This window comes from Chenopodium quinoa, unplaced genomic scaffold (genome assembly GCF_001683475.1).
Source record: "Chenopodium quinoa cultivar QQ74 unplaced genomic scaffold, ASM168347v1, whole genome shotgun sequence".
Taxonomy (NCBI): domain Eukaryota; kingdom Viridiplantae; phylum Streptophyta; class Magnoliopsida; order Caryophyllales; family Amaranthaceae; genus Chenopodium; species Chenopodium quinoa.
The window spans coordinates 211,270-237,953 of NW_018744790.1; the positions used below are offsets into that span (position 1 = coordinate 211,270).

Below are 26,684 nucleotides of genomic sequence, written 5' to 3' on the forward strand. Positions count from 1 at the left end.
GCGAACCAGTAGCAAAGATAATAGCATCGGAGGTGAAAAAATTTAATTGGAAAAGTATTTTCACAAGATTTGGGTTACCAATGGAAATGGTCTTTGACCATGGGTCTCAATTTGACTGCAAACCGGTGAAGGATTTATTGTCCATGTACAAGGTGAAGTTCGCATATGCAGCGGTATGCCACCCACAGTCAAACGGGCAGGCAGAATCAGCAAACAAGCAAATTATAACGGCAATCAAGAAGAAAATCGAGGATGCAAAGGGTTTGTAAGCTGATTTGATACCAGAAATTCTATGGGCAAATAGAACAACATTAAGAGAAGCAAAAGGGGAATCACCATTCACATTGGTATTTGGAACAGAAGCGATAGTGCCAGCTGAAGTAAGGTTGCCGACATTTAGGATTCACCACTACTGTGAAGATCATAATGATTTATTGTTACGGCAACAACTGGATTTCCTGCCTGAAGTACGGGAAAAGGCCGCAATCAAATTAGCTGCTTACAGGGACAGAATGTCAAGGGCATATAACAAACAAGTTGCATATCGGCCCTTGTGTAGAGGAGATCTAGTACTACGAAGAACAGCGGCGATAGGGAAGGGTAATGAAGATGGAAAGTTGACGACAAATTGGGAAGGACCATACCGGATAAGAGATATAGTAATGCAAGGCTCCTATTACTTGGAAAACATGGATGGAAAGCCGTTGAAAAATGTTTGGAATACAACGGTACTAAAAAGTATTATATGTAAACAGTGTAAAATTGTTTTGTAAAACAATGAAACTGATATTAGTAAGAGCAATATCAATGATGAATATATAAAAATTATAAGCTACAAATTTTGTTGAAAAAGGCATCCTCCATTTAACAGAACACCGTTAAATGGGACGGACAGCTAAAAACCGCTTCCGCAAAGTTAATGCACTTACAACCTGATCAGCTGTAATCATTAACTCGCGAGGCTGCTGGTTCAAAATATAATTCCGGTAGAATCATTTCGAATACATGCAAACAAGAGGCATAGATTTGATATTGATTGCCGAGAGGGTGACTTATGGACTTAAAATTCAGTGCAGAAGGTGACCAGTATTGTACTTTGAACGAGCAAAAGAAATTCCGACCTAAGTACACATAGTTGTCTAACAAATATATGCACTAAGGGGGCAGGAGATAGGGTTAGTTTGATGTTATCCTTATTTTATTTGAAAAGTTAGAACTGAAAAAAGCAACTAAGTTTGTGATAAAGTTAAGCGATGCTTTCATTAAGTGTATGCTGATAAATTTAACTGGAAAGTTAGTGCACTAAAATTTAACTACAAAGGTTAAAATTTTTATGTGATAGAAGCTAAGATTTATAGGTAACTAAGGCACATGACAGTTATGAGACTGAGGCATCATGAGATTAAAATTTAAAAAAAAAAACACTACATGTTTACAATATTTAAAGATAACAATCGACAGGCACCACCGCAAAAAGGGGTATATGCCGATAAAACAGCATTGTCATAAAACAGTTTAACAAAAACAAATGATAAAGCATTTCAAATTAAAGCTGATAAGGCCCAACCATACAAGACCCACAGGAAGATGTCGGTGATGACTGCCCGCCCCTTCAAGCTTGTTTATTCTCAGACACAAGAGAATTTAGGATGCTGGGATCTTTGGGGCCGTCGTCAACACTTGGCTCATAGTTGAACAGATCTTCTTCAGCAAATTGCTGTTGCTCAAAGTCGGAAGGTATCTTGTAAGCTTCATCATTAAAAGCTTTCTCAACCTTAGCCCAGTCTTCTTTTTTCCAGCCGGCAGCATGGGCAATACATCTCTAGGCAGTCCAACCTCCGTCAAAACAATCCTGGAGTCGTGTACAAAATTCTTTGGAAGCCAAGTAACGGTCAACATCCCTATGCCGAATACTAGGCTTATCAGCCTCCATCTTCTGAACTTTCTCTTCAAGATTTTGAATCTTGATATTGGCATCACTGAGATCCTTCTCAAGGGGGGGAAGGCGCTCAAGGAAAAGATTCTTCTCAGCAATTTGACCCTTCAATTGCTGAACTTCCCTCTCAAGTCCCTCAAGTTGGTGGCTTTATCTTTGAGAGTTGCCATTTCAAGGTCATCTCTCTTTTTGGCCTCTTTCAATAAATTGAGACCCCTATCAGCATTGTCTAAGGCTGTCTACAAAGCATTTTGGCTGGCAGAAGCTTGATAGTGTTGCTCCTGATAATAACGGTACATTTCAACAAGCTCTGTACCAGACATGACAGCCTGCATAAAAGAATTATGAGAACATAAACAATAACAAAAGTAAAATATAACGCGCTTGTAAAAAATGTATAAAGATAGCAGTTAAAGAGATGTGTTGACAATATTTTTTTTTAAAATAAAAAAGGTTAAAGTTCAGAACAAACACCTTCATCATGTTGTGCATGTGAATGGCAGCAAGAGGGCCGATTTCACCTGCAGGCCTGTCCATGGGGGGAGCCAGTTTACACAAAAGGCGATAACCAAGATTCCCACCTTGTGTAGGATCGTTAGTGAATAGAGATTCATTTCGGTAGACATCAAGGTCAGGCCGCCATCTATCTCTAGAATGGCCAGGAGGAACAGAGAACCCTCTCAACACTACATCAGGAAACCTCCCTTCAGGATGCTCAATCCATTAGTTGACCAATATATGATCCCGGGGATGCTAGTGTCAAAGCCACCGACGGTCGTAGGTCCACTTCGACCAATCGGTTGCCCGGTCACATTGGGTTGAGGTCTAAGAGATTCAGGAATATGGGTGAGATCTTCTATCTCCGCACCTTTAGTCATCTTTTTAGTAATTGGCTCAGAACTCTGAACCACAGTTTTGTCTTTGTAGACACCCATTTGTGTCTCCCCAAAACCAAACCCAGTGATGAGTACCTTTCACGTCAAATCATAATCGAATGAAGTGAAAGTGTGGAAAGTCTAGTGTTGCGGAAAGTTTTAATTTCTTTTCTCTTCTCTCTGTTTTTGAAAACTTATTTTAAGAAAACAGCCAATCCAATTTGGTTGGTCCATGATATGGGTCCAATAGTAGTGTAATTGGATGGGTCTTGACAAGACCTTTCCAACGATATATTATAAGCCCAATTCTGATGAATATTGAGGAAGTTATGGCCAATTTACTAAACTGGGTCTGATTTGGTTTTTATATGAGGCCCAATGATCTAGAGGAGGGCCTATTATTAATTATCATTCCTAAAGCTATTAGGATTGATTATAGTCTTTTAGAATACTCTAGAAGGTTCTTTTAAATCCTAATGGAGTTATGATTGATAATTATGTTTTAAAGAGTTTGAAATTGAATATAACTACTCCTTTTAAGAATCCTTGTTTTGTACGAAGTGGAATATATTCAGATTTTATTTTCGTGCCTCATAATATTTATCCAAATTTTATATGGTTGGATAGATCTTGAAATTATCTTTCCAATGATATATTATAATATTAAATCCGAGTTATAACGAAAAAGATATGAATGAGACATGAAACTTTATCCAAAACTGACACCCTTCCACTTTTTTGGCCATATATTTTTATCTACAAAATATTTTAATCTGATTTTAATTGGGTTGGAAATTAGACTTTAAGATCTTTCCAAAGACATATTATATGCCTTATTTGGACTTCTGGATCAAAAGATATGATAAAAACAAAAAACGCGTTAAAAACAGGCTTGGCGCCTGACTCCAGGCATTGGCGCCTGGAACCAGGCCTGGCGCCAGCCATTGGCGCCTGGCGTCAATGGCCAATGCCTGACGCCAACCTAGTTTTTCGTGCGCCAGACTCTGTTTTGTTAATTTTATCTTTTTGGCTGATTTTCTCTATAAATAACGTATTAAAACTCCGTTTTCGATAACCAGATTTCATCGATTCTTATTTTTAAAAACCAGTTTTCAATTCTCTCTTATTCTCTCAATTCTCACCAACTCTCATCAAGATTTTCTTGATTATTCTCTCTCTCTCTCTTTTCTAAACTAGCCTTTTCTCAAATACAAAATTCCGCATTCGCAAGATCTAGAAACACCTAGCCATATTCGAAGTTGCCTTCGCCCTAGACGTGAAAGGTTTAATTTCTGAGTGTTTGGTCCCAAATCTCTCTTTCAATTATTTAATTTGATTGTTTTGTTTATTATTTTTCTTGAAGTTACTAACGTGTGTATTTTGTTATTAGAAAGAGGTACGAGGCATCAAAGTAAGTACTTTAATGGTTTTTATTGATGTTATGATGTAGAAATCATGTTTAGATTGTTATTATGATATTCCTAGTATCATGTCTAGGGTAATTTTAATATTAAATATGATTGTTGCGATGCTTCCTATGTTCTTCCTAATATTTATGATTGTTAGTATCATGTTAGGGTTAAAGATTTGATTTTTAATGCTTAGTGACATGCTAGGGTTTGTTATTAATCTTGTTAATATCATGCCTAGGATCTTGCTATTTTTATTATGCTTTAATATTAACATGAATATGATTATGTTTATAAATGTTATAATTTATGATGATTATGAATATTATTATTATTTTGATGATGATTATTTTATTTATAATTATTATTCATGATCATAATTAATTTATCATGTTGCTTGATATTTTATTGCTTGATCACGCCTTTATGCATGTTTAAAGGGAATTGGTACTTGTAATCACGCTTAATAAGATAATTATTAATCTTGTTTAGGGTTACTATGATTATATTTCAAGTGATCGCCAATAATAGATTTATTAGTGCATTAATATTCAACCAACATAGATTAAACAGGTTTAGGGTTAATCCTATTGATTGCATGTTAGTCAGAAAGCGCACATGAATACGATCAGAATAAAGTAGAGGCCTATTATTAGTGCAGGTTCAATCTCTTTTAGGATGGATTTGTACCATCATCCCCGAACCCTTATTTGGTTCTAGACCTTATGGAGTTGACGATCTCTTGGATCGTTAAGGGGTGTAACCTTCATCCTATGAACGGTTTACAAGTTCCTAAAAAACTTGTTGGCGACTCTTTTGCTCTATCTTCTTCCCTTTTGGACGCCACCGTACTTTAGTGTATGATCACAGTGGGGTTCAAGCTAGTGGGATTAAAGCTTGAAATTATTCCCTACAGTCTTCAACATCAGTTGGCTTTGAAGACGGAGAAGAATGCTTGGCCTGGTTGTCGTCCTCCTTTGATTTCTTTTCAGTTCGAGTGTCAGACTGTCTAGGGTTGACAACTCCGACATTCCCAACCCGGCGATTTCTTAGTGTAGTCAGCTTTCTCTTTTTTTACTTATCGTCGGCCATTTTTTCAGCTTTTCTTTTCGAATTAACCGGAGAGGCACGGCTGCAATAAGAAGCAAGTGTGTCGTAACTGGAGCTGGGAGCTCTGGGGCACCTTCGAATGACTCTCTTCCCGTCAGCAGACAACCCTAGTTGTTTGTCGTCCAACTTATCAACACCTAGTGAGGAAAAACAAATAATCCTGATTTAAAAAAAAATTTCAAGATAATAATGCTGATATATAAAACGGCGGAGAATATAAAAATTAAGTGATAATGGTAGATTAGTACCATAACGATCAATCCAGCATAGACCGACATGTGAAAGAGGGGCGTTGCCGAGAATGTACCCCACGTTAGGTACCCACACTTTTGGAGCAAGGCGGGACCTACCCTTATCATCCTCGGACTCGATAATATCAAAATGGCTGACAGCCCTCGCTCAGTTCATGACGGCCAAGTTCCCTCTCAGGAATTGTGTCAAATCGAGGGTGAGGCTGATAAAAAGTTCTTCGAATAGGGAATTCATCAAGAGCAGATACAAAGAAAAACTTTTCTTGCCACCCTTTACAGCTAGATAACTTGGGATGAACTGTATATTTACGAGAAGCAGTATACAAAGACCACCACCCCTCTGACTGACCATCTCTCTTCAGGGTCATAAGCTTCCGAAAAGCGTTAAGTGTTAAATGGAAATTTCTATATAACATAACCCACACAAGGGCACTAACGGCACGAATAGTTGGGGGGTTATCTGAACTAAACACACGTTCCAAGCTAGGGTTAGTGGGACGAGTAGCCTTCTCACAGTCGGCTAACAATTTATGACGGTAAAAGGCTTTCTTTTGTTCCTATGGGGATAGCGGCTGAAATGGATCGTCAATATTGTAAGAAAGGGAAGAGGCAGTTCCCCCTGATCGGCCAAGATCCTTCCCTAACGATTGTCTAATAAGGCGGCGCCTAACAGTAGACCTGGAAAATGGGTCATTCAGGTCGGGTATGGGTCGGGTCATTCGGGTCGGGTCAAGTTCGGGTCAGAAGGTTATCGGGTCAAGTTCGGGTCGGGTCGGGTCATTTCGGGTTTCGGGTTGATTTCGGGTCGACTAATAATCGGGTCGGGTCGGGTATCGGGTCAACATTTCGGGTCGAGTTCGGGTCGGATCAATTTGGGTCGGGTCAATTTTTGAGTCGGGTCAACTTCGGGTCGGGTCAACTTCGAGTCGAGTCATATTGGGGTGATTCATTGGGTTAAATTCAACTATGTATATAAATTTATTTATTTATTTTTTGACGAAAAACTCACTATATTTATTAAGGCTGTATTTTTCATGGATTATAGTAATTGTTTGCCTTTTTTTTTTTTTTGTGGGTGTGTGTTTAGACTGAAAATCACTTTAGGATCTCCTAAAACTAAGAGGGATGCTCTAACTAATTGAGTTATACCTCACTCTCTTATTGATCTTAGTTTTAATACGTACTCTTATTATCATTGTCATTGTTGTAATAGTTTCTTTGAATTATTCTTATCCTCCCTCCGTCCCAAATTATTCTTAACGATTTGACATTTTACACTATTCACACGTCTCACTTTTGACCATCTTTTTTTAGCTATTATATGAAAGTCAATGTAGTCATGTAAGATGTTGTTGGGTCTATTTTAATGTATAATTTCCTAATATAAACTTTTTATAACTTATAAAATTATTTACTAAAAGAAGTTAAAGGTCGGGTCATTTTCGGGTCGGGTCAACTTTGGGTCTCGGGTCAACTTCGGGTCAGGTCGTTTCGGGTCTCGGGTCAACTTCGGGTCGGGTCGTTTCGGGTTGGGTCATTTTGGGTTTCGGGTCAAGGTCGGGTCAGTTCCACTTCGGGTCGGGTATGGGTCGGGTCGGGTTAATCCGGGTTTTGGGTCAATATCGGGTCACTGGTTTCGGGTCGATTTTGGGTCATGGGTCGGGTCATCGGGTCATGGGTCAGGATTGCCAGGTCTACCTAACAGTGCTAAGGGTAGGTAATTCTTCCTCAGTACTACTATTGGACATTTAATACCTTAACCTAGAAAATTGGGGGATATAAAAAAAAACAAGCGAAGTGCGAAACATGCAAGTTCTAAAAAAAAAGTATGTATATATATTAATTAAAATTTATAAATACCTTAAAGCTATTCGCCAACAGTGCAGTGCCTCAGTAACTTGACTACGCTCAAGAAGAAATTGAAACACCAGCGGTTGCTCTGATATGGTAGTAACGAAAGTGAAGATGAAAACCCCTTCTCCTTGAAATTCCCTCTTTTAAACCGTTTTTTCTCTTATTTTGTATTTGAAAGTAAAGTGTAAAAATGAAATGGAGGGTATTTACATAAGGAGACGATTGATGTGACGATTTAGTCTCCAACGGTAAGGGGAATTTTAAAAATTAAAATATGAAACTGTTAGATTAGCAACACGTGTCCTACCCCAACCCATGTTTCCCTCTCTTTCTAAAAAAATAAAAAAAAATAAAAAAAAAACCTAATAAACGTTTCATCTCCTAAACGACTGCGTATTATTAAGTAGACCTTGTGTCCTATCGGTACACAAGGTCACTTAGGGGGAAAACGGAGTTTTTCGCCCCCAGCTCATTTATTAAGTAGACCTTAGCTTGTGTCCTATCGGTACACAAGGTCACTTGGGGGGAAAACGGAGTTTTTCGCCCCCAGCTCATTTATTAATTAAGTAGACCTTGTGTCCTATCGGTACACAAGGTCACTTGGGGGGAAAACAGAGTTTTTCGCCCCCAGCTCATTTATTAAGTAGACCTTGTGTCCTATCGGTACACAAGGTCACTTAGGGGGAAAACGAAGTTTTTCGCCCCCAGCTCATTTATTAAGTAGACCTTAGCTTGTGTCCTATCGGTACACAAGGTCACTTGGGGGGAAAACGGAGTTTTTTGCCCCCAGCTCATTATTAATTAAGTAGACCTTGTGTCCTATCGGTACACAAGGTCACTTGGGGGGAAAACAGAGTTTTTCGCCCCCAGCTCATTTATTAAGTAGACCTTGTGTCCTATCGGTACACAAGGTCACTTGGGGGGAAAAACGGAGTTTTTCGCCCCCAGCTCGTTTATTAAGTAGACCTTGCGTCCTATCGGCACACAAGGTCACTTGGGAGGAAAACGAAGTTTTTTCTCATCTGATAAATACAACGGTAAGCGTATAACCAAGAAATTTAAATCAATATTAAAATGCAACTTCCAAGAAGTCATTCTAAGTATTACAGTGCATAATTTAGGCAAAACGCTCCACAGAGCGCAAGAAACATAATTACTATAACAACTCTGTCTAGATTGTATTTCAATTCTAGAGAAAAGAAATCCTGAACTTATCATCATAGTTAAGGATGGAAATATTTACGCCCGAGTTCTTCAATAACAAACCTGAACACGAAATTTGTTCAACATCTTCAAAGTGAGAACGTCGATCTATAATCAAACGTCCTCACTTGGGGGGCTAGTTGTATGGGATGATATGTGAAACGGGCCGACATCCTCATAAATATGGGTATGAATCCAACATAACTGACAGATGGGCTGATATAATTCATAAAGTAGACATATCGGCTTGTCGGCACTTAACACGTGGCAGCGGTAGCTTGACACTTGGCAAGAAAAGCTTTGCATGCTTTGGAGCCACCTATCATGAGATTTATTATAAATAGTAGGTTAAGCTCCATTAAATGGTAAGCGACTACTACAAATCCCTTACTTTTGGAGACGCAATTGGGTCGACGCCGGGTATCAAGCGTTAGTGTAGATTTTAGTGTTCCTTGTTTTTAAGACGCTTTTGTGCATTGTAGGTATATTGTGACATAAAAAAGCGTCCTGAAATAACGTGCCCTGCACGTGACTTGTTAATCTAGCCCGGGACTTCAAATTTTTAGTAAAAAAAATAAGCGGGCTACAATTTTAGCTGCCTTAGGGTTTAATTAAAATTAAAAAACCATTTTTCACTCATACAGGCTACTAGTAGAGCAAATTGATACCGAGTAAAAAAAAAACCCTTTAATTCTCAATTTCTCACACAACGAAACCTTAATTTTCATAATCTACTATCATCCTCATACGATCGAATCTCCCAAACCGCTAGAAATTTTGTTAATTTGGCTTGAAATTGTTGGATTTCGTTCTTCCCCGCAGCGATTTCATCCTTTTTTGGTAATCTCCTTGCTCTTGTTAACAATCTCGTTGCTTTAATTTAGTTTATAATTGAATTTGGTTGCTTAATGTTGATATCTTATTCAAAATTGCTCTGTTTTTTCATTGCATGTTCGATGTTCTGGGAATTGCGTTTGCTATTGAGGTTTCTGGACAGTGTAGAAGATACGAACGATCATAATCAGATTGTAATCAATTAAATTCCTCTTTCTTTATGGTCATTTTGATGGGTAATTTTTTAACAATACTTGAATTAGATACGTAATACTATCTGATTAATTAAGAGGTATCTAATAGACTTTCAATCTAATTTAAACCTAACTTTCAATCTGATTATTTAAGATGTATCTCTACGAAATTTTTTGGGTTTGGATGGATTTGACATTGAAAGTCAGATTATGTTTATTTTTCTAGTTTTTGTATTTTATTTTGCAAATTTTAACTTATTTGGGGGTTGTTGGTTGGAAGTTGTTTATAGAGATATAATGTTCACCACTCTTTTTATTATAAGACGTTTAGAGTTTAAGTGATTATTCATCAATATTTACTTGATTATCATATGAGGTTTGTTCTCCCCTTGATCCCCCTGCCAAAAAAAATTAAAATTTTTGATTGTATTTGTATTTGATGTTGGGTTTTGTAACTTATAAGGTATAATTGTTGTGTTTTGCTCATTATAATCTAGATTAATGTATGATTATATCAATAAAGATTATAATTTTGATTTTACTTGGTATATTTGTCATGTTTTTTTATTTCTATTTCTGAAGAAGCTAGCTATTGGTACTGTATTGTTTGTAAATTTTAAAGTAGTTAAGCATCTGTCACCTTAAGAAGCATCTGTCAAGTTGCATGTTACTTAACTAATTTTCTCTATAGCATCTTCATCTGAATGACTAATCCTCCTTTGCTAAGATATATTTAAATGTGAAGATATTGTATAATACTCCGTATATATAAGTTATTGTCGCACATTTGTACAACTATAAGAGTGTGCAGACTATGCCAAGTATGAAATTAAAGTCACATTGTCGTTATTGTGGTTTCTAGGTGAAAGGGGAGGAGCTTGTCAAAAAATAGTTCGTGAATTAATTAGCAGAGCTTGTGGTATTTAATTTGCTGCACTCAAGAGGTAATTATTCAAAATCTTTATTATGTTATATGTTGTGTATAATTTTATATGTCATTTAATGTGTTATATAACAATAGATTGCCCTCCTAGATAGTTTAACTACACTATTTTTGGTTTTATAAAAGTTTTATTACATCATTGCCCTCCTAGAATCAATTACTTGTTTGCATATGTAGGGTTTAATTTATCACTTATACTTTTTTAATTAAAAAATTTATAAAATATAATAATATAGATAAGATTTTACCAAATGATGAATGATGGCTTATTATTGGTAGCTTATGAAATCTTTCAAATATCTCCTTACTGAGTTTATACAAGCCATGTTTTTTTAATGTGAAATCTAAAATAAGTATACGAGGTGAATTATTATAGATCTAAGTGGTTTAAGTGTTTTGTATTATCTAATACTCATTAATAATCATTATAAATTATATATTTCGCTGTAGATATGGATAGTTTGGATACTAGTTTTGGATTGATTTACGAAAAGGCAACTCTACTATTATAACGGTTGCATGAAATTCTTAGAGCTTGCTAAGAAGAGTCTTGTAGAAGGAAAAACTCGATGCCCATGCAATAAGTGTAAGATAAATAAATGGTATCCTATAGATGAAGTAGGAGGCCACATTCTTTGTAACAGTTTCTATAGGAATTATACAGATTGGATTTTCCATTATGAGGGTGAAGGGAGTAACACCTTAAAGCCCCTTAGTGATCATGGGAAGGAAGTAGCTCAAGATGATATGGATGGGCTACTAAGAGAAGCTTTTGGGGTCCGCAATCCACAGTTCACTACTGAATTCCAGGGCCCATCATTAAGTGAATCAGATTTTGAAAACGAAGGATCAGATGACATGATGCATGAAGAGTTTAATTTTAATTATGAGGTAGATGAAGAAATTCCTTCAACTAACTCCGATTAAGAAGTGGCAAAGTACAAACGTCTTATGGAAGCTTCTAATGAGGGTTTATATGTGGGGTGTACTGCTTTCTCAAAGTTATCATTTCTATTACACTTATTTCACCTTAAGTGTATGTTTCATTGGTCTGCCGAGTCATTTAATAAGTTGCTTGAACTTCTAAATGATGCATTTCCTCTAATCAAAGAGTTTCCATTGTCTTACTATGAAGGCATGAAGATAATCAAGGACTTGGGATTAGGATACGAGAAAATCCATGCATGTCCAAATAATTGCATGTTATATTGGGGTGAGTTTGCTGATGAAACAGAATGTCATAAATGTAATACATCAAGGTGGAAAACTGTGAATGGGATGGAGGGTGAGACAATTGAGAAAGGGAAAGAAACATTTAAGAAAGGTGAGCCAGCTAAAGTGATGCGATATTTTCCTCTCATACCTAGATTGAAGAGGCTTTACATGTCTTCTAAAACAGCAGAAGATATGAGATGGCATTTTGGTCGTGCAGATGATATGATTCTAAGGCACCCGGCAGATGGTGAGGCTTGGAAAAAATTTGATCAAAAAATATAAGGAATTTTTTGCTGACCCTTGTAGTGTGAGATTGGGTTTAGCTAGTGATGGTTTTAACCCATACCGTCTAATGAATACTAATTATAGTACATGGCCGGTGGTCTTGATTCCTTACAATCTTCCCCCATGGATTTGCATGAAGTCATCGTCTTTTATTTTTTCCTTGATTATTCCAGGTAAATATAGTCCTGGTATTGATATTGATGTATACTTGCAACCATTAATCCATGAGTTGAAATTGTTGTGGAAAGGTGTACATGCCTTTGATGCTTATAGTAGAGAAAACTTTAAGTTGCAAGCAGCCCTACACTCCACAATAAATGACTTCCCAGCATATGCTATGTTGTCGGGATGGAGTACCAGAGGTTATAAAGCTTGCCCTTCTTGTGCCCATTCTACTTATGCGTATAGATTTGGTGGTAAAATTGTTTATCCTGGACATCGAAAATGGTTGCCAATTAATCATCCTTATCGCTCGGAAGCTCATTTATTTGATGGGACAAAGGAGTATGGTGTTGCTCCAATTCCCTTAAGTGGGACTGAAATTTTAAAGCAGCATGAAAGGGTTAAATACGTTTATGGAAGCTCAAAAAAAGATTCTAAAAAAAGAAAAAACGATGATGATGATGATGATGATCAAGATGATAATGTTCAATGGAAGAAGAAGAGTGCTTTTTTTGAATTGGAATATTGGGAACATAATCTTCTTAGACATAATTTAGATGTCATGCACATTGAAAAGAATGTGTGTGACAATATTTTAGGAACTCTTTTAGATATGGAGAAAAGTAGAGATGATGCGGAAGCTAGAAAGGCTCTTGAGAAACTAAACATAAAATCTAATCTTTGGCTACAATCTAATCCTAATCGGGTTCAAAAATATATGCCTCCAGCTGCATACAACATGTCTAATGAAGAGAAAGAACGATTTCTAAAAGTATTAAAAACGACTTAGAGTTCCCGATGGATATGGGTCTAATTTACAAAAATGTGTCAATTTGAAGCAGCGAAAACTTATTAACTTGAAAAGCCACGACAACCACATCCTTATGCCAGATATCCTTCCTGTTGCCTTAAGAGCAGCGAATGCCACAAAAGTTATTGACTTGCTTGAGGAGTTGTCATACTTTTTCAAGAAGATTTGTTCACCCGCTGTTGATAGTAAAGAATTAGATTCCATTTAGACGAAGCTTGTATTAACTCTGTGCAAAATGGAAAAAGAGTTTCTACCAAATTTTTTCACCATCATGGTTCATTTGCTTATTCATTTGGTGGATGAGGTTAAACTCGGCGGACCTGTTCATTACAGATGGATGTATCCCATTGAAAGGTGAATACATATATCTTAATCTTCACCCTTATATAAGGATATTTTACATGTCTTAGTCATCTTTTTATAGTATACACTAACATACATATTCTTTGGTATTTTCTAAGGTATTTGGCCTTTCTGAAATCACATGTAAGTAATAAAGCACAACCTGAAGGATCTATAGCAGAAGGGTTCCTTTTATGGGAGACAATTACATTTTGCTCAAGATATTTAGAAAGTGTTGAGACGGTGTTCAGTAGACCAAAAAGGAATGAGGATGGTGTTCCAAATATTAATAACTATATATTCAATTCCGGTGGTCGTGTAATTGGAAAGAAAGAAAATGTACGTCTTGATGACAGAAGTTTAATGCAAGCACATCGCTACATATTGCTGCATTCAGATGAGATGAAACCAGTTCTTGAGTAAGTAGTATATATTATGGGTAATTTTATAGTATATTCACTTATTCTCATGGTATTGACACAATTTTTCAATCTGAAAAGTGAGTTCATACAACAAAAACGACAACAAGAGAATCAAGTCGGAAGAAGTCAATCGAATGAATATATCGAAAGCCAGTGGATAATCAAAGAATTCGCCGATTGGTTGCAAAATCAGGTTATATGCTTTTAAAATGTTGAAAATTTGTCTTATATAATTACTTAACATCTATTACCCATCAATGTGTAACTTAATTCTTTCATAATTCTAGGTCCATAACCTAGATGATAGCACAACAGAAGGAAATTGAGAAAGTCCTAGTTGGTGTTTAAGTAAGCGGGTAAAAAAGATGAAAAGTGTGGTGATTAATGGCTACAAATTTGATACCGTGGATCGTGAGAGATTTCAAAAGACACAAAATTCTGGAGTTATGATTGAAGCCGAAGGCCAAGAGTATTATGGAAAGCTCAACGAAATATTGGAATTTGACTATTATGGGTCTTTCAAGGCTATAATGTTTCGTTGTGATTGGGTTGATGTGCATAAGGGTGTTAAAACATACCCAAATGGTGGAGTTTGTGTCAATTTTTCAAAGATAATGCACACTGGTCGGAATTTGCAAGATGATCCATTTATTTTTTCGTCTCAAGCCAAACAAACAAGTTTTTTACATTGAAGATCAGATTAAAAAAGGATGGCTTCATGTTATTAAAACTAAACCTAGAGACTTGTTTGATATACCCGATGATGAAGAGCTCTCTTAGAATGACATTATATTTCATTTGAGAATATTACATTGTGGTTGATCGTATAAGTTCATTATTAGCTTTTGGATTTGTTTTAAACATCTATTCATTATTTAATTATGGATTTTATTTAAATATATATTCTGATTTGTGAAGATTTTTTGAAGAGATGTTGATGGTCTTTATGCGACATAACTTATAATATTTATCTTGTACATAAATGCTGCCTTATTTAATGATTGATGTGACTTTGATCTTGTTCTGTATACTTTTTCTTTTATATGTTACCTAGATATGCATAACATGAGTTTATATACTGAGCATAATCATGTGTTACTTGTCATGCAGGAGATGACTTATTGAAAGAAGAGAGAGAGAGTTGCATCTACTGCACCCCCTACATCTATGAGTGAAGATGCATCACAACCAACAAAAAAGTATGCTACTGAGCAAACGTCCCAAGTTCCCACGACTATTAAATGGGGGCCATTTTCTCCACCAACCGGTACTACATCCAAGGTTGTGGCTCCCTATGTTAACACATTAAAGAGTGCCCAACAACCTCCTAATGAAAACAAAGTTGGACCTGTATGGAAAAATCCACCAACTGGTTCATCAGCAAGCTCACTAAAGGCACCAACAACAACCTCACTAAGTGTATCATCATTAGCAACCAGCTCATGTAAGGCACCAGAGGCATTACCACCCAAAGTACCATCATCATCCAACTCACCAGCTTCTAGTTCACATAAGGTACCTAATTTACCATCAGGTTATGAAGGAAAAAAGTCATCCACTCTTTCATCCGTTAGCTCACCTAACATCCCATATTCTATGGCTTCAAAACCTTTGAAATACCCGTCTAATTCTTCTCCTAATTCTGACCAACCCCTTAAATACCCTGTTACTAACTCAAAGCCTTCTACTTCTTCTCCTAATTCTAACCAGCCCCTTAAATACCCTGTTACTAACTCAAAGCCTTCTACTTCTTCTCCTAATTCTGAGCAGCCCCTTAAATACCCTGCTACTAACTCAAACCCTTCTACTTCTCCTAATTCTTACCAGCCCCTTAAATACCCTGCTGCTAACTCAAACTCACATAATTTACGTGAGAAAAGAGAAGAACAACATGATGTTGGTCATAATGAAGCATCAGAAAAAGGCTCAAAACCATTGAAATCTTTGCGGTCGAAGTCTCATCCTGATTGGCCTACGTTTATAGATTTTGATGACAAGGAAGAGGTTATGACAATAGGTATGTTCACTATATTCTTATCTATTTATTTGTACACTTTATTCTTATCATGCATATGTCATCTTAAAAGCATACATTTACTCAAATTATAATTCCTATTCCTTTATGCAGATGCAAATGGTCATATTGTACTGTTGAGTGGTTATATTCAGCCAATTGATGTCTGGAGTAATAATGGTGTCAGATTCTATGTTGAATTTAATGATTTATACCAACCCATTCGGAAAGGTGGACATATTTTGATCCGATTCCTTGGTAGTATTGCAAAGATGGAGATATATTGTCCGCTAAGAGAGTTGAATTGGCATGCTCTTGATAACCATTTTAAAAAGAAGATAATTACAGAATAAGAGTATGTGTAACCATTCTTACTTGAATTATTAATAGATAGATTCATATATTTATTAACTTGTAACCATTCTTACTTGAATTATTTGTTTTTCATGCATAAGGATCGCTTTGTAATTCCCGAAGGTGAACTATATGACAAAGCAGCCCTCAAGCATGTTAATAAAATTTGGAGGCAACACAAATTCACTCTTAAGAGGGATCACTACAAACCAGAAGAAAAAAGTTTAGAAGAGATGTGTAACGCTGCACCACCGCATGGGATTAGTAGTCAAAATTGGGTAAAGCTACTTAAGTATTGGGATTCAGAGACAGGAAAAGTAAGTAAATTTTACTGTTTGATTTCATGAATCTATATTTATGCATTAATTTCTAATGATCATCAACATTGTATTAATTACTTGAATATTATGTCTTGCATCATATGTCTTGTTCAGGAATAAAATAATAAGTAAACTGATGATTAGTATACCACTGTCTAATTATGTATGTGTGATTCTTATTTATTATATGCATCTAATTATTTTATTTACAACTCTTTGAATGTGAGTGCAGACACTAGGAGCATGTGGAAAAGCAGTAAGAGCCAACCTAAATCAATTACATAGATCTGGTTGTAAAAGTTTTGCAAACCGACAAGCCGATTATGTATGAAATAATAGTATTAATTACCATGCATAATAAGTATTAAACTCTTTTGTTATCGATTGATTATGGTACTTTATTCCTCATATTTGAATTAAATCTTGATACATTATTACTTATAGGAAGATGAGCATGGAGAAAAAATGAGCTTATTAGCTCTCTGGATACAAGCTCATACAGGAAAGGATGGAAGCTTTCTTCCAGGCACAGTCACTGAAGATTTTGTGGTAAAATATCTAACTAAGTTTTGTTAAGCCAAATACTTTATGTAGTAATGATGTTCTGTTATTACATTATTATCTTAAATTTTATGTAGGATGATGCAAAAGCCAAGGTTGAAGAGTTGAGGATGTTATACCCTTCTAAGTCTCAACAGGAGCTCGAAGATGAAGCCTTTGAACAAACTATGCATGGTGGAGAAATCCCTGATCGTCCTATAGGTTACGGACTAGGGGTTCGGAAGAATGACATTTATGGGGTGCATGCTTTGCTAAGGAAGGATGGGTCTCGAAAAATTCGACAAAGGACTGTATGTATGGATAATAATGTAAAATAAGAAGTGTCTGCTCTGCAACAAAAAAATGAAGTACTTGAGAAGGAAAATGAAAAGCTAAAAGACCAAGTACAAGAGAATAACAATCTTCTCAAAACACTTATTGGACAATTCTCTCAAGTTGTTGGTGCAGTTTGTGAAGGAAAGAGTTCAACATGACTTATGGATTGTGCTAAATCAATCTTGGGAGTGGCAAACCAACAGGTATCTTTTTTTTTTTTTTTGAAAGAAACCAACAGGTATCTACTTATTATGATTTTTTTATATTTATGGTCCTTTGAATCTAAAGAATTTCCAGTCAAAAAACAAAAAATCTAAAGAATTTATTATTTTTAGAATGTTTTTACCGTTTGACTCTAAGTATCGTAAGTTGCTGTGCGACTTCCTTCACCTTGATCGCCCCGGCTTTAAATGTCTACTTGTCAATGTCGAGAAAGACATTATGCTGATCCATGGTGATCTTGCAATAGAGCATCTGCAGTCGCTTCTCCCAGAACAACCATGTAAAATTAGCAGGCTTATAAAAGCAATGTGGCCCGTCATCCCCGAATTGGCGAAACATCCCAGCCTATGTGAAGATTGTTGTCCTATAGCCGCACAATATAAATTGGTCAAACCTGAGTATTCTAATGATATAAATATGGTGGTTTATGAATAAAAAAAAACGTGTCCCATTCAAATTGGCCACTCATTTGATGTTGTATCTTTGTTGTCATCAGGCAAGGGTGAGAGAATTAACTATTGTTAGATTTTATTCTTATTCCTTATATTTCCTGTGTATTGTTTCTCTTTGCATGCCAATCTGTTTCTTCTTTATATTAGTGCTTTATGCTGAAATATCTTTTTCCTTTCTCCCACCATAGAGTGTTAATGCATGAAATATCTTCTTTCAGGGTCCTGTGACTGGCTTTGCTGAATCGTCTCCATCTGGGTTTGCTCCAAATGCACCATCAACAATGACAACATTTTTGCAGGGTGTTAACTCAGGTAAATTAGGCTGTTGTACTCCAAATTTCAGCACACTCCAAATGTTCAGCTTATATTTATTGGGTTTTAATAATGTATTGAAATAATACTTGATAGGATAAATTAAAAGACGAATATTGCAAACTATTGTTTTTTTCAGGTTATGGATGCAATGCTACAGGAAAACAAAGCTAAGGAATCTTGAGCTGCGTACTTGAAACTAGCCTACTACAGTACTACCTACGGATTGATGCATCATATGTAGTTAATTAAATCGTTCCTAGCTAGCTAGTTATATAGCTTTTAATATCAAAGCTTTAATCTAAGGGTTTTTTTTTAGCTGCAATATTGTACGTTGTTATTAGGATGGTACGGTATATATTGACAGTTCGGATTGTTAGGATATATGATTTTTTTATGGGGTTGTTAGGATCGGATGGAATTTTGGATAAAGTTATGTAGCTAATATTTTTGTTTGATTTTAACTTTAATTAATATAAATTTTATGTGTTATATATATATATATATATATATTATCCCTTAAAAATAATATTATATAATTATTACAAAAAGTAAAAACACATATATAATAATATAATTTTTTTTTTTTAAAAAAAAACCTACAAAATAATTCTGGACGCTTTTTCCTGTCAAGTATTATGACTAAAAAAAATTTCCCACCATTATCAGAGGACAACAAAAAGCGTCGCAGTATGTTTTGGGACAAAAATTAAAGTCGACAACTTAGACATCTTAAAGCGTCGCAGTATTTGTAGATGGCGCATGAATATTAAATTGGGACGAAAAATAATATTATATGGACATAAAAAAGCGTCCACAATGGCGACAGAAAAAGCGTCCACAATCTCTAGACGTTTATAAGTGTCGACAATTGCGTCACCAAAAAGCGTCGCAATATTTTCGACTCAGTATTTTGCGACGCTTTTCCAAAGCGTCGACAAAATATTTTGCGACGCTTTTATAACGTCGTTAAAATAGCCAAAAAACGTCTCAAAAGCACGGGATTTGTAGTAGCATTTATTACACACTTTCTCTCTCTCTCTTACTTATCTTCTCTTTCTTTCTTAAACACATTATAACTTTACCATCGGAGTGGTTATCCCCGGATCACCCCGGGTTAGCTAACTTCTGCTCATTGTGTAGGTTCTTAGCTTGCCGATAGGGGAATCAGGATCTCGGGTTCAAGCTTTCGGGTAATCGGATCCAGAACGAAACAATATGCTTCATGGACATGCCATTGTTGCTGAATACAGATCTTGTAAAACCTGGAATTTTGCAGAAATTTATAGGTTAGTCGCAAGAGAACTGCTTTAATTTCTCCCAGTTTGATCAAATAATGATTGCAACACTTACTCCTAGTTGAATTAATCTCCTGTTTGTCCTTAATTTTTCATCCTAGTTGTGCACTGAATTCATAACCTTCTTGTTTCTCGTAGCCTGAAGAGAGTTCTTTATATCTTGTATTCATTTTATCTTCAGTTTATATATTTTCATATACAGCTACATTTATCTTTTCTAATGGAAATCCTTCTGTTTTTTATCTTCTTGGTAATATGTATGCATGTGATTTTCTAGGAACAACTATAAAATGAAAATAATATGATGCGAGCTGAATTGTAATCGTCTAAGAAGAAACAATATAACCTAGACCAAAAGCTTCGGTATTTCATGCAGAAGATTGGCCTTGATGCTTGATAGAGGTAATATTAACTAGCTTACTCTTTACATAAAATTGTCATGTGGATGCATTTTCATGCCAGGGTTATGTTAGCTTATTATGTTAGAGGAATCTTTGACAACTTCTTATATAATTCAATAGGTATAAGACATGGTGCTCAGGGTTGAGTTTGCATGTTCTGTTGTTGAGTGCTCTGCATATTATGCATTAATCTTGAACTCATAATGATGCTTTTCTGCATGCTGTTATTTTTGCAGTAGTCCATTAAACACTCCATTTTAGTGTCTTATTCTTGAACTTGACTTTTGTGAATTGTAACTTCCTGATCATATATTCCCTGACTCTAGCATTTGATCTATGCCTGTCATATATCCTTGATCTTTCAAAGCCGAAATTGTAACACTAAAATTGCCAATCCCCTTTCTTCCGAAAGAGGATTAACAGTCACATTCTAACCTACAGGACTCGAAACTGTTTATGTCCTGTTTCTGTCAAGTTTGCAGTATCAAGTCAATTTGCTGATGTTTTGTGGATGGAGGATACCAAAAGGCGTGTTGCGTTACAGATGGAAAAAAAGGGGATGCTAGAACCTGCAAGAATGAGAAGATTGCTTGATAGTTCATGTCCTAGAAAAAACATTATTTAATTTTAGTACTCTTTGGCTTAGCTATTTGCTATTTAGAAAAACTTGGTTAATAATTTTGTATATATAATGACAAAATTAGAATTTATGCCTATTAAGACCCTTTTTTTTTTCTTTCTAAATGTACCCTTCTAGAATTATTTTCTAAAAAAAACTAAAAAATGAACAAAGAGGGCGAAAATTTTTGTCCTCTTCGATTTTGATCAAAGTGAGCGAAAAATTTTATCCTCCTTGATTTTGATCAAAGACGGCGAAATTTTTGCTTTCTTTGATCTTTAACAAAAAGGGCGAAAGATTATAGTTGCCCTTAGAAGCTAATAGGACGAAGCTAATAGGGCAATTTAGGGGTGATTTTAAAATCGCCCTCTTTGCCTAATAGGGTGAAGTTTTAACATAAGATGGTGATTTACCTCTTTGATCTTATATGTTGTAGTGATGGTAACGAGATGAGATCGAGGATTGAATACGTAAAAGATACTCATACCAATTATAAAGAAAGAAATACAATTTGCAAAACCAATGTTCATATAACAATTGAAAATTAATCAAGAAACTTGACACACTAAGTATCACTAACATGCCTAGATTTGATAGAAATTTTCTGATGAACCTAAACTAGACTTAAGACGCAAACATATCAACCTAATTCTTCCATTATTTGATCCATAGACATTATCTGATTACTTGGTCGCTAACATCAGAATTGCCAAGACCGGCCGTAGACATATGTAACAGACAGGCACCGAAAGCATGTGTTTGATCGTTTAGGGCCAATTCGTATGAAGAGATATCAAGCGGGTAAGGAAAAGTCACAGCCTCGTACAAATTTGACAGTTTGACACACCCGGATACCCCGTCAAAGAGCAAACTGTTGCAATTCAATTTGGTAACTACTATCCTAGGCTCTAAAAAGTTAAGGTAGCCAAATACCTTCAGAATCTGCCTGCTCCATTTTTTTAACATGAGATTGGCTTCATCGAACCCCAATGTATCGATGTACTCCATCATACTGCCTGAGAACAAGTCGGTTATCAGCACTAATGTATTATCAGAAACCCAAAAGTCACGGACCTTGAGTAAATTCTCATTGTCGCACTTCTTCAACAGATTAGCATTCTGAATCAGGTGATCGAATGATCTCTGTGTCACCCATGACACAATATTGCCCTTGTTGATATCGAATCCATAATAAGCCTGAGTCGTCTTATTCATCACTCCTGGACTTATCGGCTTGCTGAACCTGAGGTATCTGTTGGTAGAGTCTCTCTCTACAACGTTGAAAGCAGCAGCTGTGTTTCTGTCGACGATATCACCAGGCTGCAGTTGAATAGTAGGCCAAGGCCAAGCAGATGCTACTGATGTGCTGCCAGAAGGTGCAGTCCTCGGAGCAAGAAACAGGTCTTTCTGGAGATCAGTTATTGTAGTTCCAACATCAGGAAAAACACACGCCTTAATGAAGCTCCTAAGCCCTCGGTCTTGTACCTTTTTCAATAGGCTCATATCCATTATCCGCGATGTGCTGTCTGCAGCATCCTTATTCACCATCTGCAGTGTGCACAACCCAACACAGTACATCTCAGACCACTCCATCCTACGATTATAATCAACTTTATACAGAGGACTACTCTTGGGTGCAAGAATCTTCGCGACACTCAAATCTTCTAGCTTAATCGTGCCTGAATTTCCAACAACAAAGATGTTTTCACACTTAATATCATTGTGAATAATTGGTTCATTTTGACTGTGAAGAAAATCAAGCCCTGTCAGAATCTGTTGACACCAATTCTTGATTGCTGGACTGTTTTCTTTAACATGATGTTTCTGAGTGTAATTCTTCAAATTCCCAGAATAAAGCTCAGTAATCATGTTGAACTCAACTATGGTTTCACCGTCAACCCAATAATGGTAGCATTTGATTATGTTTTGATGATCAAAATTCTTCAACAACTTAGCTTCTCTAACCAAAGTAACAATATTATTATCTTTAAGAAATTTCTTACACCAAGCAACTTCTCTGCCATTAATGTTGTCATATCCCAAATAAACTTCTTTATGATCGCCTTCATCAATCAGCTTACTGTACCTTGTGTAATGCCCTGTCGAATCTGTCTCCATAACCGTATAATCGTCGTCTCCTCCGCTTGAACTCGAACCCGCCATTACTAGTTAATAACAATGAACAGCAAAACAGAATTGAACTAAAGAAAGATTTGTAATGGAATCAAGCTAAATTTCTAGATGGATGGAGTTTTTTGTTGGATTATTAGGAGCAAAAACAGAATGTTTGAAATAATAGGTTGATGATGAAATGAATTAGAATGGTAAAGGGTATTGTTTGGGGTTGCTACTTATATCCAAACAGATTAATATTCGGTTGTTGTAGTTAGTTAAGTCAGTTATCAAAATCAAGAATTAGAAAATACCCTTTTCTTGATTTTTTTTTTAATTTGCCCTCTATTTAAGAGATATTTCTTATCCTATTTCTTTAAAGTGATTAGTAACTACGACTAACAAAAATCATTTTTAGGTGAACACTTCTACTAGGATTTTTATTGTTTAATCAGAATCATTAGAGAGAAATCTTATTAAACACCCATTTTATATTCAAATTATGATATAAAATTTCTTTAGTTTGTCCATTAATCAAGATGGAAATGGCTGAGATGAGCCGATGGACCGATTTTTTTCGGAAGAAAAAAATGTTTGAATTGAAATTATGAGTTAAAGATGAAATGAATTAGAAGGTTTTTTTTTTTTTGGTGTTCTACCCGGTTCACCCTTTGGGCTAATCCGGATTCGGGAATCAATTCTGGGTGGTTAGGTTCCAATCCCCTCCCGATTGTTGTTGCGGGAGATCGAACACGAGTCCTCCCTACCAAGTATAGTCTCAATCACCACGCATTACACCAACAGCCAATTGGTAATTAAAAGGTATTTATAATGGCAAGTGTTTGGGTTGTTACTTAAGAGTTCCAAATAAAACAATTAACATGTTATTTTTAAGAGTTCCAAAAAAAAAAACAATTAACATTAATGAGAGTAAATATGTAAATAAATATTTAAGGGATATAATCGTCTCAACACTATTCATAAAGTATTAAAGTGTAGTCATACATTGAAAAGGGGTAAATACGTAAATAAACATTTTGTAGGGGCATAATAGTCTTAACACTATTCATAAGTAAGATTACTCATACTTTTTAAAAAAAGTATCATGAATAGACATTTAATATTTATCATGAATTAGTGTTGATTTATTTATGTAATTAATTGTTAATTAATATCTTATCTTTTCTTTTACAATAATTCATATTCATTACTCCCTCCGTCCCTTTTTTACATTCCTGTTTGTAAAATTACACGGGAATTAAAGAACTAAGAAAAAAAAATAACAATGAAACAAAACACAATGAAAAGTACAAAACATTAAATAATGTCTTTGAGTAAAACAAAGATAGATTAATATTTAATGATGCCATGTCATCAATCTTTTGCCAAAAAAAAAGGACCAATAACATGCTACTATTAGAAAATTGAGAACCAATCATATTCATCTAAATTTAGGAGTGAGAATAGGAAAGTAAGAGTGAGCATTAATTACATAACAGAAAAAGAAGGATAATTTGGGATATTTGGAAGAAAAAAAAAATTCTAACAAAGGAAGGGGGAAATGTAATTTTAGAATACCCAAAAAGAAAAGCATGAAAGTAAAAAAGGGACAAAAAGAGTAGGATTTATGAGTAGTCTTTTTTAGTGAGGAAATAAAGTTCGTAAATTTTTAGGTATGAGGTATGATTTTGACTAGGGATGAATTCATTTGATTGATTTTGTAATTAATGTTTTGTTTGTGTGATTGACCATCATTATAAAAACATTAGATCTTAGTGAAGGATTGAAATATGTGGTTAAGGGGTAGCCTCAATCATTAAGCTTGAAGGATCATGTAAGTAGAGAGTAGAGACTAACTAGTGTAATGGGCTTTGTTTGTTTGTTTATGTTTGTCTATGGATATGTTATTTGGTTTTGGAGTGAAGGAATTCCTAATGGCTACACCCCCTTGTAGCCATAACTACCTACCCCCCCCCCCCAAAAAAAAAAATTACAATAAAACCCTTACCCACACCCCACTAACCATACAGTTATCACCCACTAACCATGATAAATGCTAGTAACTGCCCAGTCCTCACATTTATATACAAAAAAGAAAAAAAATTGAAACCTTCATTTCAAACTCATTTTCATGAAATTCTCTCACATCAAAACCAAAATTTTGCATGAAACTCACTACAAATTGCTTCAAAATTATTGCAAATTACATCAAAACATCTAAAAATGTCTGACATTAGAGATGAAGTTCGTCAATCGCAACTAAATTCCGAAATAGAAGAGTAAAAATTTGTTCATTTAAGTAGAATTTTGAGTGTAAACCCTAGATTTTATATTTTTTTGCGTTTTGATATTCTAAAACAAAATCTACTATAAATACACTTATTATTGTGCAAAATAGACTAAAATCTACTATATATGGTGGTATTTTTGTAGAAATGAAACAGAGAAGAACACTTTGAAGGTTCCATCGGAGAAGATAGTTGCTAAACAAATGTTCATTTTTGGTAAATGTTCATTTTTTCGATAAATGTTCATTTTCGGTAAATGTTTATTTTCTTGATAGATGTTCATTATGATAGTAGTATATGATCATTTACATTCTCACCTTACATCTACTAGGGTTCATTCTTGAGAGAATATTACCCTAATTTTGTGTATGATCTTTACATATTAATGAATGTTTACTAGTATTTAAACATATGTTTATTTAATGTAAATATGTACATGTTCATTCTCATATTGAAAATATCCACATAGACTATAATAATACATGTTTAACTTCATATTAAATTATATGCTCATGAGCGTCATTTGAATATTATATTACATACATTTTATCTCTAATATTGATATACATTTTAGCTCTAATATTGATAGATGATTATTCGAATTTGATACATAGATTTCATTTGGATATGTGTATATTCACACATATATTAATGTATGTTCATTCACATGTCAAAAAATGTTCAGAAATAAATCACATATTGTTTATTCATCATAAACCTTTGGTGATTCTATTTTAAAATATAATTTAATCTTATGGTATTTTATTCACATTTAATATCAATACATATTAAATTGTATTTTGATATATTGGATTATTTTCAATGGTGATTTACATTTGTAGATATTCTTTTGAATTTTTTTTATATATGTTCTTTTTCATATTAATAAATGTTCATTTATAATTTAATACATGTTCATTTAGATTTTATATGTTTTCATTTTCATGTTGAAATATTTTTATATATTTATAGTGTCTTCATTTCTAAATTTGTAATTATTATTATTGTGTTAAAGTTCAATTTTGAATCCTTATATATAATGTACTTTTGTTTTGAATGTGTTGCTATAATTTTTTATTTTTTTAAAAAAAAAAAAAATACTTGATCGATCTCTTATTGTACAGGATAATCAAGTAAGGAAGTTGAAGGCGATAAACATATTGTGCTCATATTATATATTTCATGGAAAACACACACACACACAAATATATATACACTTTATTATATCAAATGTAAGAAAAAATGTTCATTTAACAAGACACATATGTACATTTGGTTCACTTTCATGTTTATGAAACAATTATTACATGTAATAGTATAGTTATATAGAAATGTGTTATTATTGTAATTAAATTAAATTTATTTTATATTGGAAATTATTTTTTAACAAAGCTTTATTTAAATAAGTAGAATTCTAAGACGTATGTATTATTATAGTATACATCTTACTATGAAACTTACACATAGCTCTTGAAATGAACATTTGATGATACAAAAATGCACATTTGATGATACAAAAATGAACATTTGTTGAAACACGAATAAATAAAAATGAACATTAGATGATGCA

General features: G+C 34.7%; 1 protein-coding gene across 12 annotated transcripts; it reads left to right on the forward strand.

Annotated features, from left to right (window-relative positions):
* Nucleotides 1-9,119: 9,119 nt before the first annotated feature.
* Nucleotides 9,120-18,870, forward strand: LOC110703896 (putative protein TPRXL). 12 transcript variants are annotated; one of them, XM_021881679.1, is made up of 14 exons: nucleotides 9,173-9,478; nucleotides 9,624-9,708; nucleotides 10,529-10,610; nucleotides 11,745-13,436; nucleotides 13,544-13,843; nucleotides 13,925-14,039; nucleotides 14,957-15,863; nucleotides 15,975-16,215; nucleotides 16,316-16,531; nucleotides 16,767-16,859; nucleotides 16,979-17,083; nucleotides 17,173-17,613; nucleotides 18,303-18,396; nucleotides 18,536-18,869. In XM_021881679.1, exons 7-8 carry the CDS (start codon nucleotides 15,014-15,016, stop codon nucleotides 16,211-16,213), a joined length of 1,089 nt encoding a protein of 362 aa, XP_021737371.1. In that variant the 5' UTR covers nucleotides 9,173-9,478; nucleotides 9,624-9,708; nucleotides 10,529-10,610; nucleotides 11,745-13,436; nucleotides 13,544-13,843; nucleotides 13,925-14,039; nucleotides 14,957-15,013; the 3' UTR covers nucleotides 16,214-16,215; nucleotides 16,316-16,531; nucleotides 16,767-16,859; nucleotides 16,979-17,083; nucleotides 17,173-17,613; nucleotides 18,303-18,396; nucleotides 18,536-18,869. The 12 variants fall into 12 exon arrangements, with proteins under 12 accessions (XP_021737381.1, XP_021737382.1, XP_021737371.1 ...); XM_021881680.1 differs by having other exon boundaries at nucleotides 9,641-9,708; XM_021881684.1 differs by having other exon boundaries at nucleotides 9,641-9,666.
* The last annotated feature ends 7,814 nt before the right edge of the window (nucleotides 18,871-26,684 follow it).

Bases quoted from the DNA above. Each gene is read 5' to 3' on its own strand.
- LOC110703896 (XM_021881688.1), top strand. From the start codon at position 15,014: ATGAGTGAAGATGCATCACAACCAACAAAAAAGTATGCTACTGAGCAA. The intron at 15,864-15,974 runs GTATGTTCACTA...TCCTTTATGCAG, and splicing joins GGAAGAGGTTATGACAATAG to ATGCAAATGGTCATATTGTA.